The 23,136-nt window shown below is 41.9% G+C and overlaps 1 protein-coding gene across 4 annotated transcripts in view; it reads left to right on the top strand.

Moving 5' to 3' along the window:
• si:dkey-100n23.5 overlaps positions 1-23,136 on the top strand; it is a 181,738-nt gene that overhangs the window by 46,299 nt on the left and 112,303 nt on the right. For all 4 annotated transcript variants that reach the window (XM_063050820.1, XM_063050821.1, XM_063050822.1 and 1 more), the window contains one exon: positions 15,375-15,462. In XM_063050820.1, the coding sequence (XP_062906890.1) occupies positions 15,375-15,462 (88 nt within the window). The remainder of the gene's footprint in view (positions 1-15,374; positions 15,463-23,136) is intronic.

Here is a 23,136-nt window from a genome sequence, read left to right as displayed (position 1 = left end):
CCTCCTAAATGGGACATTGTCAAATCCCTCACTAAAGTCCATGTAAACAACATTCACTGCCTTTTCTTCATCAACCTTCCTGTTTCTAAACAGCAGAACAACATTGGTATCCTCCAATCTTCTGATACCTACCCTGCCGCTAAGGATGATTTAAATATCTCTGCTAGGGCCATAGCAATTTCTGCATTTGCCTCCTGTAGGATCTGAGGGAACACTTTATCAGGCCCTGGAAATTTATCTACCCTGATTTTCCTCCTGCATAATCTGTACAGGGTCCATGAAGTTAATGCCTCTATGCCTCACTTGTCCGGACTCTGTGTCTGTCTCCTGAGTAAATTCAGATGCAAATAATTCACTTAAGATCTCCCCATCTGGTTCGGCTCCAAACTTGGGTTGGCATTCTGGTTTCCAAAGGACCAATTTTGTCCCTTGCAATCGATTTGCTCTTAACATACCTGTAGAATTCCTTAGGATGATCCTTCACCTTCTGCTAGAGCAACTTAGTTTAGCCTTCCTGATTTCTTTCTGAAGTGTTCTCTTGCATTTCTTTATTCCATAAGCACCACATTTGTTCCTGCTTGCCTGTACCTGCTATGCAGCTTAATTTTTTTCTCTTAACCAGGATCTCGATATCTCTTGAAAACCAAGGTTCCCTACTTGTTATCTTTATCTTTTTTTTGAACTTTATTGAACAAATACGTATCTACAAACAAGCATCGGCTATCAGTCCACAGTTCACTGCACAATGGTAAATACCTGTATTAACAATATCGGGTAGAAGAGAGTAGGAGCAAGAGAAAGAAGAAACAAAGAGCACATACATACACTTACATACAAACACAAACATACACATGGTCTATATACTTTACATCAGCCCTCAATGTAGATTTACATCTATTTTAATTAAAATCACAGTCCTCAGTAAATCAACTCAAGTTCTACATTTTACCAGGCCCCTGTATGGGCCTTTCACTGTGCCAGGTACACTATAACAGAGTTCCATCTTTCCAGGCAAAAGTCCATTTTCAGTTGTAAATTTGCAGTGATATTTTCCATACTTCACTTCTTTCATTCTCTGTATCCTTTGTTCCAAAGTGCATGGCTGAGACTTAAGCCAGTGGACGGTTATCATTTTATGAGCAATCAGAATCAAGACTCTTAACATGTGTAGTTTATTCTTCTGTAATGCAGATTGCGGGAGGTTGCCTAAAATTAAATGACTAGGTTCAAAGGGTATACTTATATCTAAAATCCTTCTTATTTCCTCAGTGACCTTGTACCAAAATTCCCTTAATTTGGGACAGTCCCAGAATATATGTGCAAAATCTCCCACTAGGCCACAGCCTCTCCAGCAAAGTCTGCAGTTTTTTATCTTATCTTTACCTTTTATTCTGACAGGCACATATAAACTTTGTACTCTCAAAATTTCGTTTTTGAAGGCCTCCCACTTACCAAGTACTCCATGCCCTGAGCTCATCCACCTTTCGTACCATACTTCTTGCATTGAAATATATGCAGCTCAGGACCCCAGTCGCACTATCTCAACCTTTTGACTCTTCACTTTGTCTGAGGACTTACTAATATTTGTCTCCACAGTCTCTCCACTAAATGTTCTGTTACTCTGGTTCGCATCCCGCTGCAATTCTAATTTAATCCCCACTGTGCAGTATTAACAAACTCTCCCGCTGGGATATCAGTCCCCCTCCAGTTCAGGTGCAGGCTATCCCTTTTGTACAGGTACCACCTTCCCTGGAAGAGAGCCCAATGATCCAAAAATCTTATGCCCTCCTTCCTACACCAACTCCTCAGCCAGTTGTTAAACCTGCAAAATCTTCCTAGTTCTGGACTTACTAGTGCATGGCACAGGTAGCAATCCTGAGATCACAGCCCTGGAGGTCCTACCTGTTTACTTAGCACATAACTCCCCGAAGCTCCCAGTGCAGAACCTAGCCACTTGTCCTGCCCATGTAATTGGTACCTACATGGATCAAGACCTGTAGCTGTTTACCCTCCCAATTTAGAACTCTGAGGACTCAATCCAAGATGTTCTGGACCCTGGTATCTGGGAGGCAGCATACCATCCGGGACTCTCTTTCTCGCCCACAGAACCTCCTGCCCATTCCCCTAATTAATGTATTTCCTATCTCCACAGCATGCCTTTCCTTCCCTTCTGAGTCACAGGGGCAGACTCAGTGCTAGAGACCCAACCGCCATGACTTTCCCGTTAGATCATTCCCCCCACCCCCAGCAGTATCCAAGGTGATATACCTGTTGTTGAGGAGGGTGGTCACAGGGTACTCTGTATTGGCTGTTTAACCCCTTTCCCCTTGCTGACTGTCACCCAGTTTCCTGTGTCCTGCACGTTGTGTGTAACTCCCTCTCTATATGTCCTATCTGTCACACCATCAGCTTTCCAAATGATCTGGAGTTCATTCAGTTCCAGCTCCAACTCCTTAACGCAGATTGTTAGAAGCTGCAGCTGGATGATCTTCTTCCAGTTGTTGTCATCTGGGACACTGGAGGTCTCCCTGCGTTTCTACATTCCACAAGAGGAATAGTTAGCTATCCTCCCTGGCATCTGTACTGTCCTAGCTGAGCAGATGTGAAGAAGGATAGGGAAAAAAACCTGACTTGAAGCCTTGAAGAGTAGAAGGGTAGTTATGGAAAGTATGACAATTAAAGAAGAGGAATTACTGGGGCTTTTAAGGAATATAAATGTGGACAAGATATTCCCTAGGACCTTGAGGGAAGTTAGTGTAGAAATAGCAGGGGCTGTGACAGAAATACAGGTGTCCCCTGCTTTTCGAACATTCACTTTACGAAACCTCACTGTTACGAAAGACCTACATTAGTACCCTAACAGAAGGTGTTTTCACTGTTACGAAGAAAGGTAGCGCACAAAAAAAGCAGTGCGCGAAAAAAAGCAGCACGCGATAAAAGGCAGCGCGCACCCCGAGCAGCCGCTCTCCCCTGGATTCGGAACTGCAATCTCGCCGGCATTGCTTAAACACATGCCTGTGAGCAGCCGTTTGCAAGATGAGTTCTATCGTATCGGAAAAGCCTGAAAGAGCTCCTAAGGGTGTTACACTTAGCGTAAAACTAGACATAATTAAGTGTTTTGATCGTGGTGAACGAAGTAAGGACTAAGTGAGTTTGGCTTGTGGAAGATGACGAAGATGATGTTGAAGAGGTTTTGGCATCCCATGACCAAGAACTGATAGATGAAGAGCTGATGCAATTGGAAGAGGAAAGGATAACAATCGAAACCGAATGAGTAATGATAAGGGACGACTTTAATTTTGAAAGGGTACGTCGATTTAGGGGATATTTGCAGGATGGTTTGAGTGCTTACAAAGAACTGTATGATAGAAAAATGCGCAAGGCTCAGCAGTCAAGCAAGCCTTCCACATCAGCCACAGCAGACGATGAACCTCGACCTTTGACATCGAGGCGGGCAGTCATAGGAGAAGATGAGCTGCCTGCTCTAATGGAAACAGACGACAATGAGATGACACCCCAGTGTCCCACCACCCCAACCCCCAGGCCGTGGACAGATACCGATTCACAGAGAATGCAACGGTAGCCGGGAGGCACACAGCACATCTTTAAGAAAAAAGCCAAAATAAACAAGCTAATTAATTAGGTGCTGCCTGACACGTAATTGTCGGCCCAGATCAGAGGCAATGTATTCAACAATCGGCACTGATCTGGGCTGACAATTATGTGCTGGGCGGCACCTAATTAATTAGCATGTTTATTTCGGCTTTTTTTCTTAAAGATGTGCTGTGTGCCTCCCGGCTACCGCTGTACCCCTGCATGCTTCGTGGATCAGTATCAGTCGCTGCCCGGAGGGTGGGGGCCACTGCACCACCCAAACCTCTGACGACTCAGCCTAACACACCATCATCAGTGTGTTCGGCGCTTTCCCGATTCCGGTAAGTGATACTACACTGTACATACATTATTTCTACTTTATATCGGCTGTGTATTTTTACGTGTTATTTGGTATGATTTGTCAGCTTCATAGCTTAAAGGTTACTGGAGAGCGCTTGCGCTGTGTTTTTGCCAACGGTGCTTCCGTGATATTTTCGCTATGGAGAATAGTTCAGGCAATGATTGTGGAAAAGTATTTCTACTTTATACAAGCCGTGTATTTATCATATCATTCCTGCTTTTACTATATGTTACTGTTAGTTTAGGTTTTATGTGTTATTTGGCATGATTTGGTAGATTATTTTTGGGTCTGCGAATGCTCACAAATTTTTCCCATATAAATAAATGGTAATTGCTTCTTCGCTTTACGACATTCCGGCTTACGAACCGTTTCATAGGAACGCTCTACCTTCGGATGGCGGGGGGAAACCTGTATTTCAAATGTCATTAGAAATGGAGTTGGTGCCGGAGGATTGGCGTATTGCTCATCTGGTTCCATTATTTAAAAACGGTTCTAAGAGTAAACCTGGCAATTATCGGCCTGTGAGTTTGACGTCAGTGGTGGGTAAATTGATGGAAAGTATTCTTAGAAATGGTATGTATAATTATCTGGATAGACAGGGTCTGATTAGGAACAGTCAACATGGATTTGTGCGTGGAAGGTCATGTTTGACAAATCTTATTGAATTTTTTGATGAGGTTACTAAGAAAGTTGACAAGAGTAAAGCGGTGGATGTTGTCTATATGGACTTCAGTAAGGCCTTTGACAAGGTTCCACATGGAAGGTTAGTTAGGAAGGTTCAATCGTTAGGCATTAATATGGAAGTAGTAAAATGGATTCAGCAGTGGCTAGATGGGAGACGCCAGAGAGTAGTGGTGGATAACTGTGTGTCAGATTGGAGGACGGTGTGTAGCGTGCCTCAGGGATCTGTACTGGGTCCAATGTTGTTTGTCATATATATTAATGATCTGGATGATGGGGTGGTAAATTGGATTAGTAAGTATGTGGATGATACTAAGATAGGTGGCGTTGTGGATGATGAGGTAGGTTTCCAAAGCTTGCAGAGAGATTTAGGACAGTTAGAAGAGTGGGCTGAAAGATGGCAGATGGAGTTTAATGCTGAAAAATGTGAGGTGCTACATTTTGGTAGGACTAATCAAAATAGGACAGACATGGTAAATGGTAGGGCATTGAAGAATGCAGTAGAACAGAGGGATCTAGGAATATAATGGTGCATAGATCCCTGAAGGTGGAATCTCATGTGGATAGGGTGGTGAAGAAAGCTTTTGGTTTGCTGGCCTTTATAAATCAGAGCATTGAGTATAGGAGTTGGGATGTAATGTTGAAATTGTATAGGGCATTGGTAAGGCCAAATTTGGAGTATTGTGTACAGTTCTGGTCACCGAATTATAGGAAAGATGTCAATAAAATTGAGAGAGTACAGAGGAGATTTACTAAAATGTTGACTGGGTTTCACCTCCCTAAGTTACAGAGAAAGGTTGAACAAGTTAAGTCTTTATTCTTTGGAGCGTAGAAGGTTGAGGGGGGACTTGATAGAGGTGTTTAAAATTATGAGGGGGATTAATAGAGTTGACGTAGATAGGCTTTTTCCATTGAGAGTGGGGAAGATTCAAACAAGAGGACATGAGTTGAGAGTTAAGGGGCAAAAGTTTAGGGGTAACATGAGGGGGAACTTCTTTACTCAGAGAATGGTAGCTGTGTGGAACGAGCTTCCAGCAGAAGTGGTTGAGGCAGGTTCGATGTTGTCATTTAAAGTTAAACTGGACAGCTATATGGACAGGAAAGGAATGGAGGGTTATGGGCTGAGTGCAGGTTGGACGGACTAGGTGAGAGTAAGAGTTCGGCAGGGACTAGAAGGGCTGAGATGGCCTGTTTCTGTGCTGTAATTGTTATATGGTTATATGTTATAAGAGCTAAAGCCTCAGCACTCTAACCCTGTTGATGGCCATTGTGCTTGCCCCTGTCTTTTTAAATTTGCTTTTGCTAATCAGTCCTAAATGCCAATTGGTTGCTGGTCAGAGCTCAAATAATTTCCGTGATCCGGCGCTGCTTTTTCTACTCTGACAGTGAACTTGGGTGAAATCTGCCCCCCCTTGCAAACTTCTGTTGTCCAGATTGGTCACCGGTTAGAGCATCATAGTGTGGTGATCAAAACAGCAGAACATGCTCCAAGTGTTACCTGTCCAAGATTTTGTACAATATGTTGTATTCAAATTCCATTGCAATAAATGGCAACACACCGTTCATTTTCCTAGTTTGCTTGCATCATGTATTTGCCAATGTTTGGTGATTCATGTGCTAGAGCATCCAGGTTCTTTTGAACACCAGTGCCTTACTATCTCTCACAATTTTAAGAATACATTTTTCTTTCACAGTAAATGAATTTTCATTTTTCTACATAATACTCCCACTTACTTTGTCTGTATCTCTTTAACATCTCCTCACATTCTCCTCACAACTCATATTGCCATCCATAATATTCAGCAAACTTGGATGTATTACCGTTGCTCCTCTCATCCAGATCATTGATTCAGAGTGTGAATACCTGATGGCACAACATTGATATCTGTGGCAGCCACAGGTCACCGTCTCAACAAAGTAATCTGTTCAGATAGATTGATAGATATTTTATTGATCCCAAAGGAAATTACAGTGTCACAGCAGCATTAAAAGTGCACAGATATACAAATATTAGAGGAAAAGTAAGAAAGAATTTTAAAAAAGTTACCTCAAACAATCTAACAGGAGAGGGTGGATCATGACTTCCCCAGCTATAGGTTGACTCATTATAGAGCTTAATGGCTGAGGGTAAGAATGACCTCATACAGCGCTCTTTGGAGCAGCACAGGTGTTCTAGTCTCTTACTACAGTGTTCCTGTTTTCAGCCAAGGTGGCATGCAGTGGGTGAGAAACATCATCCGGAATTGCCAGGATCCTCTGCAGAGTCCTTTGTTCTACTAGCGCCTCCAATGTGTCCAATTTGACTCCTATAACAGAGCCAGCCTTTCTGATCCATTTGTTGAGCCTGTATATTGATGCCATCGCCCCAGCACACCACTGCATAGAAGGTTGTATTGGCAACAACAGACTGGTAGAACATGTGAAGGAGAGGTGTGCATACTCTAGAGGTCCTCAGTCTTCTCAGGAAGTAGAGGTGACTCTGGCCCTTCCTGTATATAGTCTCTCGCAATGCTTCTATTCTCTATTTTCTGTTCGATAACAAATCCTCAATCCATGCCAAATTTTACTCTAAAACTTTTCAGATATAGTGGAGAACAATGGGTCTCGAGTAAGTCATAGTCATACTTTATTGATCCTGGGGGAAATTGGATTTTGTGAGGAATTAAAAGTTTCCTGTGCTCTTCTCAACGATGAGAGAAACAGAATTTGAATCAGGCTCATTATTGAAATGTTATATTGCGGCTGCAGTAGAGTGCAAAGTCATAACAATGACTACAAAATACAAAGTAAATAAATAGTGTGAAAAGAAATAATGAGGTAGTGTTCAGGGACCATTCAGAAATCTGATAACTGTGGGGCAGAAGCGGTTTCTGAATCATTTAGTGGTGGTTTTCAGGCTCCTTGTTACTACTGTCTGGGAGAAAAGGCCATGTCCTGGATACTAACGGTCCTTAATGATGGATGCCTCCTTCTTGAGGCACTGCCTGTTGAAGATCCCCTTGATGATGGGTAGGGCTATGCCGGTGATGAAGTTGGCTGGGTGTACAACCCTCCACAGACTTGTACATTATCCTGCTGTTTATTGATTACAGCTTGGCGTTCAACACCATCATTGCCTCAGTACTAATGAACAAGCTTCAAAACCTGGGCCTTTGTACCTCCCTCTGCAACTGGATCCTTGACGGACTTAAAAGAACAGCACAGTCAGTGTGGATCAGTAATAGCATATTGTCCTCAACGACAGTTGACATGGGCATCTCAAGGATGTGTGCTTAGCTTATTGCTCTACTGTGTCTACACTTATGACTGTGTGGCTAAATAATATAAATTCACTGATGACAGCACTGTTGTTGGCAGAATCTCAGATGACAATCTCAGATGAATCTATGATGGCAGAATATAGTATTAATGGTAAGACTCTTGGCAGTGTGGAGAATCAGAGGGATCTTGGGGTCTGAGTCCATAGGACACTCAAAGCTGCTACACAGGTTGACTCTGTGGTTAAGAAGCCATACAGTGCATTGGCCTTCATCGATTGTGGGATTGAGTTTAAGAGCTGAGAGGTAATGTTACAGCTACATATGACCCTGGTCAGACCCCACTTGGAGTACTGTGCTCAGTTCTGGTGGCCTCACTACAGGAAGGACGTGGAAACCATAGAAAGGGTGCAGAGGAGATTTACAAGGATGTTGCCTGTATTAGGGAACATGCCTTATGAGAATAGGTTGAGTGAACTCAGCCTTTTCTCCTTGGAGCAACGGAGGATGAGGGGTGGCTTGATAGAGGTGTTCAAAATAATGAGAGGCATTGATCGTATGGATAGTCAGAGGCTTTTTCCCAGGGCTGAAATGGCTAGCATGAGAGGGCATTGTTTTAAGGTGCTTGGAAGTAGGTACAGAGGAGATGTCAGGGGTAAGTTTTTTACGCAGAGAGTGGTGAGCGCGTGGAATGGGCTGCCGGCAGCAGTGGTGGAGGTGGAAACGATAGGGTCTTTTAAGAAACTCCTGGATGGCTACATGGAGCTTAGAAAAATAGAGGGCTATGGGTAAAGCCTAGGTAGTTCTAAGGTAGGGACATGTTCGGCACAGCTTTGTGGGCCGAAGGGCCTGTATTGCGCTGTATATTTTCTATGTTTCTACGACAATGAAGAGCGTGCAGGAATGATCTAGATCAGTAGATTGAGTGGTGTCGCAGAAACAATGTTTCAATCAATGTCAGCAAGACCCAGGAAACGATTGTGAACTTCACGAAGGGGAAGACCGGCAAACACCCACTAGTTCTCCTAAGACCATAAGAGATAGGAGCAAAATTAGGGCATTTGGCCCATCGAGTTTGCTCCACCATTTCATCATATCTGATCTATTTCCCTGTCAGCTTCAATCTCCTGCTTTCTCCCTGTAACCCTGTATCAAGAACCTGTCAATCTGTGCCTGAAATACACCCAGTGGCTTGGCCTTCCCAGCCACTGTGGTAGTGAATTCTACAGAGTGGAATTGTTGCCATGGAATTCCATTGACAATCCTCACTGAGCAGTGGAGAGGGCGAGCAGCTTCAGGTTCCTGGGCATCTACATCTCAGAGGATCCATCTTGGGCCCAACACATTAATGCATTCTCGAGGAAGGCATCTTTGCAGCTCTACTTTGTTCGGAGTTTGAGGAGATTTGTATTTCACCAAAGACTCTTGCAAGTTTCTACGGTGGAGAGCATTCTGACTGGTTGCATCACAGCCTGGTATGGAGCTTCCAATGCACAGGATTAAAAGAGGCTACAGAGTGCTGTAGATGCAGCCAGTTCCATCATGGGCATAACCCTCCTTGACATTGAGGACATCTTCAAAAAGCGGTGTCTCAAGAAGGTGGCATCCATCGTTAAAGACCCTCACCTTCCAGGACATTTCCTCTTCATGTTATTTCATTGGGGAGGACGTACAGGACCCTAAAGACCCACACTTAATGTCTTAAGAACGGCTTATTCTCTTCTACCTTCAGATTTATGAATGGCCTATGAACATTAACACCAACTTCTTATTTGCCTTTTGAACTACTTATTTGCTTTGAAATTTTTATTTTTTGCACTCTACAGTTGCCACAAGCAACAAACTTTGCAATATATGTCTGTCCTAATAAATCTGATTCTGAGCTTTTTGTGATCTTGTGCACTGGAGCCTCCATATCAGGCTAGGATATGATTAGTCATAATTCTGTCCACCGTACATCTGTAGAAATTTGTTAGAATCTTTAGTGATATACAAACTCCTGATGAAGTAGAGCCACTGACGTACAATCTATGTGATCGCACCAGTATGCTGGGCCCGGGGAGATCATTACAGATGTTGACACCCAGCAACAGGGGGCTGCTCACCCTTTCCACTGCTGACCCTCAATGAGGACGGGTGTGATTTCTCCTGATTTTCCCTTCCTGAGGTCCACCATCAGTTCCTTGGTCTTACTGATGTTGAAAGCGACAGCACACAACCAGCCATTCTGTCTCATGCTTGTATGCCTCCTCGTGCCATTTGAGATTTTACAAACAACAGTAAGTCTGTGAATTTATAAATGGCATTTGAGCTGTGGTTAGTCACACAGTCATTTGTAGAGAGGAAGACCTAGAAATTAAACATGTTTAAGTGCAGTAAAGGAGGAAGGACAAACAGAACAAACGGACTCACAACACGCTGGAGGAACTCAGCAGGTCAGGCAGCATCCGTGGAAACGATCAGTCGACGTTTCGGGCTGGAACCCTTCGTCAGGACTGTAGAGGGAAGGGGCAGAGGCCTTATAAAGAGGCCTCCTCTACTGTCATGATGAGGCTAAACTCAGGTTGGAGGAGCAACACCTCATATACCGTCTGGGTAGTCTCCAGCCCCTTGGTATGAACATAGAATTCTCCAACTTCCGGTAATTCCCTCCCCCTCCCTTTCCCTATCCCTATGTCACTCTGCTCCCTCCCCCAGCTGCCTATCACCTTCCTCATGGTTCCGCCTCCTCCTTCTACTACCCATTGTGTTTTCCCCTATTCTTTCTTCACCTTTTCTGCCTATTACCTCCCTGCCTCCCCTCCCCCACCCCTTTATCTTTCCCCTTACTGGTTTTTCACTTGGAACCTACCAGCCTTCTCCTTCCCACCCTCCCCCCACCTTCTTTATAGGGCCTCTGCCCCTTCCCTGTACAGTTCTGACAAACGGTTCTGGCCCAAAACGTCGACTGATCGTTTCCATGGATGCTGCCCGACCTGCTGAGTTCCTCCAGCGTGTTGTGAGTGTTGCTATGATCCCAGCATCTGCAGATTATTTTGTGTAGAACAAACGGACTGTCTGTAATGACGCATCATTCACAGATTATCCACGGATTATCTCTAATAACCTGAAGCCAGGATTGCTATGCAAGTAAGTTGTGCAGGTCATCTCATTATTGGGTTCCCCCCCTTCCCCCTCTCTCCCCCACTCTCTCTCCCCCTCTCCCCCTCTCCCCCTCCCCACTCTCTCTCCCCCTCCCCCATCTCCTCCCCATATCTCCATCCCCCCCCTATCACCCCTCTTACCCCTCAACTGTTAAACTGAAGACCTCTTTAATACATACTTCAGTATTGGTTTGGATTCTTTTTCAGGTGGTGTTAATATTTACAGGTTTATGACTTCTTTTTGAACAGTGAATGCCTGAATCTGACAGGGTATTGGAGTGTGGTAATATTGTGATCATATTTGCTGAGGGAGCTGTTTCCATTGTTTAAGCAGTACATAGAGAAAATGGAAAAACACGACAGTTTGTTCTGAATGAATGAGGTCAAGCTGGAAAACTGACAGTATAGACCTGAACATTGTGTTCCATTGGCTAATTATAAGTAATATTTAATGCTTCATTGGACCAGAATTAAACGCAATTAAAACTCCTAACTTAAAAAACAGTAAATAATGGCTGGGAAAAAACCTCAGATACTGACTTGAATTGAATTGACTTGACTTTATTACTTACATCCTTCATATACATGAGTAAAAATCTTTACATTATGTCTCCGTCTAAATGTGCAATCTGCAATTTATAGTAATTTGTAATAACTAGTATGTACAACAGGATAATCAATATAATATCAAAATACAGTTGTGTCAGCATGAATTGAGCAGTCTGGTGTCCTGCTGGAAGAAGCTGTCCTGGAGCCTGTTGGTCCTGGCTTTTATGCTGCATAGTAGCATAGTTCCTGGATGGTAGCAACTGGAACAGTTTGTGGTTGGGATGACTTGAGTCTCCAATGATCCTTCGGGTCCTTTTTACACACCTGTCTTTGTAAATGTCCTGAATAGTGGGAAGTTCACATCTACAGATGCGCTGGGCTGTCCGCACCACTCTCTGCAGAGTCCTGCAATCGAGGGAGGTACAGTTCCCATACCAGGCTGTGATGCAGCAAGTCAAGATGCTCTAACTGTACCCCTATAGAAAATTCTTAGGATTTGGGGGCCTACACCAAACTTCTTCAGTCGTCTGAGGTGAAAGATGTGCTGTTGTGCCTTTTTCACCACGCAGCCGGTATGTACAGACCCATGAGATCCTCAGTGATGCTTATGCCAAGGAACTTAAAGCCGTTCACCCTCTCAACCTCAAATTCATTGATAGCTGTAGGGGTTAGCCTGTCTCCGTTTCTCCTGTAGTCCACAACCAGCTCCTTTGTTTTTGTGATATTGAGAGAGGTTATTTTCTTGACACCACTGTGTCAGGGTGATGACTTCTTCTCTGTAGGCTGTCTCATTATTATTTGAGCATAGGCCTATCACTGTAGTATCATCAGCAAACTTAGTTAGCAGATTGGAGCTGTGGGTGGTGACACAGTCATGGGTATACAGAGAGTAAAGGAGGGGGCTTAGGACACAGCCCTGAGGGGCATGATGTTGAATTAAAACTGCAGACAATCAGAAATTCAGAGTCACTCCTGCAGACTGAGTGCAAGTGTCCGCTATGCAATCACCTGATCTTTATTTGGTTTCTCTGGTATTGTAGACCCGAGCACAGAATTTTTTTTTTGTTTCTATGAAAAACTTTATGTTGAGGCTAGATAAACAATGATCATGATATAACTTCCAGAGTACATTAGGTAGAGTAATATAAGCAGAGTTAGATAGTTATGCAGTGGGAAAAATCTAGATTTTGCCCTAGTATGGTTGCATATCTGTCAGAACACAGTATATTGTCAGTCTGCAATTGCAAATAAACTACAAATTAATCATCAGCTATATTGTGAAATCTTATGAAAATGAATTGCCCATTTTCTGTTGATGGATATGTTAACAATCCAGTAGTACTTCAGCCCGGTGAATCCTGGGAAAAGTACGTTCATTTTAGTCAATATATTCTATATGAATTCAATACAAGATTAGAAGAAAATCACTTATGGCCTTGAATAGCATAAAAAGTGCTCTTATACAGGTACTGTTCTGAAGGGTAATGCATTTCAAGAAATTTGTTGCAGACATGAAAGCAACACAGGAATAATTAATACTGTGCTCAACATCCGCTCAGAGCATTACTCACTACTTTAAACCGTTTTATGAGATTAGCCCATTCAGTATTAAAGTAGGATTTCACTACCACTTTATACTCCATGTGGCAAGGTCTATTATTAACTCCTTCCCTATATAAAACAAATATTCTTTCCTTTCTCTCTCCCAATTCTTACTAAATCTTGAGTTTCTTTGCTTATGGGGCCTTAGCTTCCTATTGTTGCTAATAAATATGCTTAAAGTGACTCATGTTTTATTTTCCCTTCCCATCCCTGTGACATTACACTCAGCTTGTGCTTCTGTAAGCCAGCACGCACTGTGAATTGTATTAGGCATAGCAGTCTGCAGTGATTAGCTGAAGCTCCATAAGGTGCAGTGGTTTTGATTAACTGTAATTGTCATCATAACCCCCAACAATATCTGCTTAAATCTATTTTCATATTGTATTAAACTACTAATACTAAACTTTATAAATTGAGGTCAGTAGGATTTGTATGGCCAGTTGTTCACTTTTAACAATGATAGTGAACTGATGAAATCAGAACCAATTTGCCTTTTTTCCAGAACTCTAAGAACACAAGACTTATGTTTATTTGACTCTGGGGATAAATTGGCTGTGATTTCAGAGGAAGCAGCAATTTCTAACTCTACAGGTTTTCCAATTCTGAGTTATTAATGTATCAGGCTCATAATTAAGACATGTTACTGTTGTGATTCTTGCTTATTCCTTGCCAACTCCTGGAACATCTTTCTGTTCAGTGAAGATTTTTGTTTGCCATTTAATGGAGTATGTTAAATTATCTAGCATCTATTTATGATATATTTTAACTCCAAGGTAAAACAGGGAAGATTTTTAATATTAAAAGAAATATATAACATTTACAAAATAAATTGTAATAAATTTTAAAATAAATTAAAACAAGCTTTGTCCTGCATATTTTAAATTATTGTATGTACATTCGTCTAAGTACTCAAAATGGTTAATTATTTTCTGAGGCTTTGTGTGCAATTCAGAACGTAAAAGCCCGTAGTTTAGAATTAAAGGTGATCTGTTAGAGACAATCTGAAACTTTGAATGGAAAGAATGACAGCAATGAGAAATGTTGAAAAAACCCTTAATGAATAGAGTTTCTGCTTCTAGTGCAATTGCATTTTTGGCATTGAACCTACAATTTTCAACTTCCTTTGCTTTCGCTCATCACTGCCTGATCATCTCTCTCTCTCTGAATTCCAGTCATACAACATAGAAGTAGGTCCTTTGGCCTAACTCGTCCACACTGACCAAGTTGTCCTCTTGAGCTACTCCAATTTCAGTGTGTTTGGCCCATATCTGTCTCAGCCTTTACTATTCATGTTTCTGTCTTAGTGTCTTTTAAACATTGTAATTGTACCTGCTTATACATTGTCTTTTGGCAGCTTGTTCTATCATCTTCAATCTATGCCCTTGAGTTTTTGATTCCCTTGCCACTGGAAAAAGATTGTGACCTTGTCTTTGCCATTCATGATTTTATAATCCTCTATAAGGTTACTCCTCAGCCTCCTATGTCCCAGCCTATCCAGTGTTTCCTTTTAGCTCATTTTTTAATAACACATATGCACCCAAAGTTTTGGAGCATTTGTGTATGCCTGTATATTTCAGCGCCTTTAACAGCAAAATAGTTCAAAAGAGCTTCACCGGATTGTTATCAAACAGAATTTTATGCCAACCAGATAAGAACATGTTGCAAAAGGTTGATCAAAGTGGCAAGAACATCTCACCGGAACAAAGAGAGAAGCACTCGCATTTATTGTCTTGTCAATGGAAGGAAAGAAAGAAAGCAAAAATAATGATTTTCCTTCTTCAGATAAATCTAGTGTTGTTCCAAAATGATTTCTAAAGTATTTACAAAATACAGAAACAAAACTTTCTGATAATCTTACAGGAAATTTTTACCTTGTATTGGTTTGAAGTAATGCACATGATTATTCAGTGAAAAGTGTTGAAATCACAAAAGTAATTGTCTCCTTCAGAAAAATCAGCATCTTTAATTTTTTGGTGTGAAAATTAACCTGCCACATGTGTGTAATGGAAAATCAATTTGTCGTATGTGTGTTTTTATAGCCATTAAATCAAATGCGCAGTTGAATTTCAAAACTTCATTGGGTGTGGGAGGAATTCCCTCCTTGAAACCTTCAGTTAGAAAATGATTCTTTAGGTCTGAGTGTATCTTGCCCTTTTAGTGTGTAATTCATTTCCTCCTTCTATACAGACTGGTGTTCCCTGGCGTGGGTTTGTTGCATTACCGTCAACCTATATTTCAACTTGGTGAAAGAAACCAGAACAGATCATCTCGCAGTGTGAGTGTTGAACAGGGTGTTTATTTTCTCTCTGGACTTTCTTTTAGAGATTAAAGTAATTTAAAAAGGAAGGGTATGCAGAATTGTAATTTTTTCCTTATATGTACTAACCTTCTGAAAGTCTTGGTCCAAATATAAAAATACTGAAAGCAAACGTGCAGTGTAGCAAGCAGTTAAAAAGGCAAATGGCACACTGGCCTTTATTGGAAGAAACTTTGAGTAGAAGAACAAGGGTATCTTACTCCAGTTACAGTATGTTAGTAAGATCAGATCTGGAGTATTATGCTCAGTTTTCATCTACTGTTCTAAGAGTTAATATACTTGCCTTAGAGGGAGTGCAGCAAAGAGTCACATGGCCACCCCTGTTTTTCTCAGTTTCTATGCAACATTAGCATCCAGGAATAGTGTAATGTCATAGTTACTTTCTCTGCTATAAATTTCTATGATTTATTTCCTTGAGTTATATGTGCTCATGGCTTGATGCAATACATTTTGCAATGTGCTCTTCCTGTTACAGAGTTTAAGTAATTAAGTAAGTTTAGTTACTGCTAGAAGATTTTAATATAGTTATCTTAACTTGTTTTGTAATAAGGGACACATTGTTGCCCAAACTTCCTTTACCCAATCCTCTCCAGCATGTACAGTACCTGTCCAAGCAGTTGTACATATTTGGGAGCTATATCCCCAAATTATTACATTTGTTTCTACTTGCTTTATATCTCCCATCCACTTTTTAAAATATTGGTGGTTCTCTGTGTCACCCTCTGCTACTTTTCTTGTTGAAAAATCTGTCTTTCTTGCAACACACATCAAAGTTGCTGGTGAACGCAGCAGGCCAAGCAGCATCTGTTCCTTCAGTTAGTCCTGACGAAGGGTCTCGGCCTGAAACGTCGACTGCACCTCTTCCTACAGATGCTGCTTGGCCTGCTGCGTTCACCAGCAACTTTGATGTGTGTTGCTTGAATTTCCAGCATCTGCAGAATTCCTGTTGTTTGTCTTTCTTGCCCTCAGTCTTTGCCCTCACTCTGCACCATTAGTTTTCATTGCATGTCCTCCAGCTGACTGTCTAAATCCAGTGACCACCGACTTACCCACCCATATTCACAGCACCTTCTTTGACCTGCTACTATTGTCTTCATCACAATAGAAGTAATTTCTGATTGCTTAATTCATTCCCATTTCTGGCTGTGTTTTGCATAGCTCACTGGGAAAGAAAGGCTGATGAAATCATTTATAACTTTACCCTAACAGTGTCTTCAAGGGAACTTGTAGACTACTTTTAACCAAAGTTCAAAATAAGTTTGTTATCAAAGTGCATATATGTTACAATATACTGCCTTAAGATTTATTTTCTTGCAGGCATTTACTGCAGAAAAAAGAAATACAGTAGAATTTTATGAAAAACTATACATGAGCAGACAAAGACTGACAAAGACCAATGTGCAAAAGAAGACAAAACAGACAAATAAAAATAATACTGAGTACATAAGTCCTTGAACATGAGAATGTAGGTCATTGAATCAGTCCAGAGTCATGGGGAATGAAGTTCAGGAACCTGATGGTTGTAGGGTAATAATTTTTCTAAGACTGAAACTCTCCACTTGACATCTCTCTTCTTCCTCTTGCACACCATCCTCCTGTTCTCTTTCCAACATCAGTCTTTCTGCCTTTCCAGAATCTTTTCTTGGAAAGTGGTTATGTGATCCTGTCACTGAGTACTGGATTTATACAGCACAGTGAGCCACCTCTACAGCCCAACCCGTCCATGCCACCCAACTAGACCTAGTTGTCTACATTTGGTTTCTCTTCCTAAAATCCCTCCTTATCCATGTGCCTGTCCAGATGTCTTTAAAAATGTTGTAATTGTAACTACCAGTTCTTCTGGCAGCTTGTCCTATATACAGACCATTTTGTGTGTGAAAAAGATGCCCTTCATGTCCCCTTTAAATCTTTCCTCTCTCACCTTAACATATGCCCTCTAATTTTGGACTTTCCTATCCTAAGTAAAAGACTGTGGCTATTCACCTTATCTATGCCCCTCATGATTTTATAAACTGCCATAGAGTTATCCCTTAATCTCCTATGTTCTGGAAGAAACTCCTAGCCAATCCAGCCTCTCCTTATAACTCAAACCCTTCAGACCCAGTAGCACACTTATACCCTTTTTTTAACACCCTCTCTAGTTTACCTTTAGTAGGGCAGTAAAGCTATATGCATTAGAGCACCAAGGGTGGTCCTACCAACATCTTGTTAAACAATGTCCCAAATCTCATGTTAATGAGATTTAACAAAGTAATGGGCCAGAGTAAGGTTGCTGTTTGAAATCAATATTGCTTAGGTCATGGAAGGCTGAATGAAGAACATGGTGAATAGTTCTGCTCGTTTTTTTTAGTAGAGGGAAGCAGCTGTGCCTGGGCTGATGCTGCCCAGTTATTGGATATTTGAGCAATGATGTGAAAGGACTTGTAGCTGAATGATTCTGGTGGAACTAAAAACTGCATCAGTGATTAATTGTTAATGCGTCATTGCTGCTCACATGTTGTTAGTTTAGGTGCACCCTTTCCCCTTCCTGGGAGCTGGTTTGCTTTGTTTTGCAAGTGTCCTATAGTTTTGATTACAATAGAATATGGTAATGTTACAATTATATTTTTCAGCTCATTCGAGGTATTACTCTAGGCATTTCCATAACAATCAGAACATTAGAATTGCTGTCTGAAATTCAAAGGACTGCTACATTACATCTGTCCAGCAATTTTACATTGTGTAGAATACTTCTTGGGGAGCAAATAACTTTAAAAAAGATATTTATAACTTCCGAGGTATTTAGCAGTATTACAACAGTGACTATATTTCAAGAAGCTTTTATTAACTTTAATATACTTTAGGATAATATATTGGTTCAAAAGATCCCATTCAACTGCTAGTTGGTCTGTCTTTTCCTTTTTTTTTAACCTTTCATTATCTGCACAGAAAAGATATCGCCTACATAGCAAACATGCTTGCTGGCAAAACAATTATACTATTATGGTCTGTCTACAGGATGCAAAATTTAACTAAGGAGCTTGTTATTTCTTTCCTGAGTTAATCTTTACAATTAACTCACATACTGTGATAAAACTGTCCAAGAAATACATGTAAAACTTGAGTAGATGAAGCGATTGTGGATACAATAGTAGTGATCATTCAAAAATCACTAGATTCTATAATGGTTCCAGAGGACTGGAAAATCACAAATGTAACTCCACTCTTTAAGAAGGGAGGGAGGCCAAAGGTAAGCTTGTTAGCCTGACTTCAGTGATTGGCAATATATTAGAGTCTGTTATTAAGGATGAGGTTTTGGGGTACTTGGAGACACACAATAAAATAGATGGCAAAAGGCTTAGTTTCCTTCAAGGGAAATCTTGCCGGACAAATCTTTTAGAATTCTTTGAGGAAATTACAAGCAGTATAGACAAAAGAAAATCAATGAATAGACTCGCATTTTAAGAGGCTTTTGACAAGGTATAGCACATGTAAAATGGTGGATGTTGTCTATATGGACGTCAGTAAGGCCTTTGACAAGGTTCCACACGGAAGGTTAGTTAGGAAGATTTCATCGTTAGGCATTAATATGGAAGTAGTAAAATGGATTCAGCAGTGGCTAGATAGGAGACGCCAGAGAGTAGTGGTGGATAACTGTGTGTCAGATTGGAGGACGGTGTGTAGCGGAGTGCCTCAGGGATCTGTACTGGGTCCAATGTTGTTTGTAATAATATATTAATGATCTAGATGATGGGGTGGTAAACTGGATTAGTATGTATGCAGATGACAATAAGATAGGTGGTGTTGTGGATAATGAGGTAGGTTTTCAAAACTTGCAGAGAGATTTAGGACAGTTAGAAGAGTGGGCTGAAAGATGGCAGATGGAGTTTAATGCTGAAAAATGTGCGATGCTACATTTTGGTAGAACTAATCAAAATAGGACATACATGGTTAATGGTAGGGCATTAAAGAATGCTTTAGAACAGAGGGATCTAGGAATAATGGTGCCTAGTTCCCTGAAGATGGAATCTCATGTGGATAGGGTGGTGAAGAAAGCTTTTGGTTTGCTGGCCTTTATTAATCAGAGCATTGAGTATAGGAGTTGGGATGTAATGTTGAATTTGTGTAAGGCATTGGTAAGGCCAAATCTGGAGTATTGTGTACAGTTCTGGTCACCGAATTATAGGAAAGATGTCAACATATTGAGAGAGTACAGAGGAGGTTTACTAAAGTGTTGCCTGGGTTTCATCTCCTAAGTTACAGAGAAAGGTTGAACAAGTTAGGTCTTTATTCTTTGGAACGTAGAAGGTTGAGGGGGACTTCATAGAGGTGTTTAAAATTATGAGGGGGATTGATAGAGTTGACGTGGTTAGACTTTTTCCTTTGAGAGTGGGGAAGATTCAAACAAGAGGACATGGGTTGAGAATTAGAGGAGAAAAGTTTAGGGGTAACATGAGGGGGAACTTCTTTACTCAGAGAGTGGTAGCTGTGTGGAATGAGCTTCCAGCAGAAGTGGTTGAGGCAGGTTCTATGTTGTCGTTTAAAGTTAAATTGGATAGATATGTGGACAGAAAAGGAATGGAGTGTTATGGGCTGAGTGCAGGTCAGTGGGACTGGGATAGGGTAAGAGTTCGGCATGGACTAGAAGAGCTGAGATGGCCTGTTTCCGTGCTGTAATTGTTATATGGTTATATGTGGCTACTCAACAAATGTACTAGCATAGACAAAAGATTGGCAAAAAATGCGAATAAATGGGAGTTTTTTATTTAGCTGCCGGCGACTAGTTGTGTCCTGCAGAAATCAGTGTTGGGTCCAGTGCTTTTTAAATTATATATTAATGATATGGATGATGGAATTGATGGCTTTGTAGCCATGTTTGTGGAGGGGCAGGTGGTGTTGAAGCAAGGAGTCTGCAGAAGGACTTGGACAGATTAGGAGAGTGGGTAAAGAAGTGGAAGACAAAATACAGCCTATGGATGCTTTAGCTGTGGAATCCCTCTGTTCACAAATGATTGAGTTCATTTTAATGGTGGAGCAGACTCGATGGGCCGAATGGCTGACCTCTCCACCTTTGTCTTATGGTCTAATGAAGTGCAGACCATTTTATATACTGAGGGAGTTCACTATAATTGTGTTGTTAGCTATATATATCCCCCTCCTCTGCTAAGGTGGAGGCGTGGCATGAGTTCAACAACACCATCAGTGACTTTCAAATCAAACACCCTGATGTATCTTCATTGTTGCTGATGATTTTAACCATGCAAACCTACATTCCACCAGCCTGTTGGTTTTGCCACCAAAAATGAAAATCCACTAGACCTCATTTATGCTAACATACCAGGTGCATAGAAAGCAGTCCCATGACCCCCCATTGGGTTCCCAGATCACTTGTCTGTAATGTTAATTTCAGCACATGAACCACTGGTCAACTGGGCCATTCCAGTCCTATAGGTGGTGAAAACTTGGCTAAGGGTGCAATCTCTGCACTGCGTTCTATGAGGATGTAACCATCATGAAACCCATCTGGGTGAGGGCAAATCAGAAGTCATGCTTACTGCAGAGGTGCATGCACGGCTGAGGGGTTGTGAAGTCCACATTAGATCTGGGAATGTGAAATGCATTAACATCAACCATTATGAACTGCTTTGAGTGGCTGGTCATGGAGTGCATTAAAGCCTTACTCCCGGCTACATAGGACCCTTTCCAGTCTGCTTATTGCTGGAATCAATCCACTGATGATGCCATTGCCTCTGCCCTCCACCTTGCCCTGTCCTGTTTGGAAAATGGGGTCTCATATGCCAGACTGCTGTTTATAGAGTTCAGGTTAGCCTTCAACACCATCGTACCCCAGAAACTGTCCTCGCTAGGTCTCAACACCTTCCTCTGTAACTAGATCCTGGACTTCTTAACAGAAAGGCCACAGTCAGTCCATGTGGGCAGCAATGTCTCTAGTCCCATTACGCTGAGCACTGGCGCTCCCCAGGGTTGTGTGCTCAGCCTGACTGTCATGGGATTCAGTACAAACCGTGTCATCAAGTTTGCGGATGACACAACAGTGGTTGGCCTCATCAACGATGAAGATGAGTCAGAGTACAGAGAGCAAGTGGAGCAGCTGGTGGATTGGCGTGAGAGGAACAACCCAAGTCTGAACATGGAGAAGACCAAACAAATGATTGTGGACTTTAGGAAGGTACAGATGTACCATCCCCCTCTGCGCATACATGGCTCCTCCATAGAGAGAATTAAGTGCACCAGGTTCCTGGGGTTTCATATCACGGATGACCTCAATTGAGGCAAGTGAGGCTCCCCCTCCCCCCCCCATCTAAACTCAACTTTACAGGGGCACTGTAAAGAGCATCCTGACAAGCTGCATCTCCAACTGGTATGGGAGCGGTTGAGCATTGCACCAGACTGTGAGAACAGCTGAGAGGATCATAGGGGTCTCCCTACCATCCTTCGGGGACATTTGTCAGGAGTGCTGCGTATGCAGGACCCTTAGTATTATCAAGGATCCCACCCATCCATCCAGCATCCTCTTTGACTTTCTACCATCAGGCAGGAAACCTGAATGCATAAAGACAAGAACAGTCAGGATGGGAACAGCTTCTTCCCTGAGGCCATTGGGCTTCTGAACTCCCTGCCGCATCGCATTCAAAGTGTCACCAGTTAATTTGTTCTGTACCCTACAATATTTCATTTATGCACTTTACTGTATTTATGCATAATTCACTTGTAGATTTAATTCTTACTTTCCTAAGTTATTGTGTGTTATGTGTACCACTGCTTTACACCCTGGTCTGGAGAAATGTTTCTTTTGACAGTATACATGTATTAAGTGACAATAAACTTGACTTGACTTGACTCGGGAAGTGTCTGGTCATGCACTTTGGTAGAATGAATAAAGGCATAGATGTGTTTCTAAACAGGGAGCAAATTCAGAAATTGGAGATGCAAAGGTACAGTAAAGACACAGACTTGCAGTACCCCAAAAACTACTCATTCACCCTATTTATTCAACATACCACAGGCTCTCTCTCTCCCTAATAAGGGAAAAAGAGATGTTCCTATTTCACAGTGAGAGGGGAGACATAACAAACAACTTGCTGATTTATGATGTTGAAAGTCTGTTGCATTGCTTTTTCTGAGCTCTGTGCCCACAGAATCGGCCCCAGAAAGACGCAGTTCTTTGGACACACAGCCCCCGGCAGCTAACCTGCTGCTCCCGATGTTCTATGTTCTCCTGCAACACTTCAGTCAGGGTCACCGGCCTAGAATCAGCATGTCTCCAGAGCCATGAAAATCCAGAACCTTGAAGGCACGCTTACCTTCCAGGCTGTACCCTTGGGATATCAAAAAACGGCCGGTCGTGAGGCCCCGAAAGTGGGTCCCATTCCCTCAAAGAACCGGTCAAAGTGTAACTGCAAGTCAGGGTCTTCAAAAGAACCTTGAAAAGGGAAAAAAGAGATATCAAAGATAGAAATAGAACTGTTTCCGAAAACGCGAGCAAAGGAATCGCCATTTAGCGCCATCTTGACTTTGCTCTGCCTCCTAAAGTTTGCTTGCAGATTGAGTTGGTAGGAAGGAAGACAAATGCAATGTCAGCATTCATTCTGAGAGGATGAGAATATGAAAACAAGGATGTAATGCTTGAGG

This window comes from Mobula hypostoma, chromosome 6, assembly GCF_963921235.1.
Source record: "Mobula hypostoma chromosome 6, sMobHyp1.1, whole genome shotgun sequence".
Classification (NCBI taxonomy): domain Eukaryota; kingdom Metazoa; phylum Chordata; class Chondrichthyes; order Myliobatiformes; family Myliobatidae; genus Mobula; species Mobula hypostoma.
The sequence above is the reverse complement of the archived record's forward strand: the minus strand, read 5'-3'. Positions and strand labels throughout refer to the sequence as shown.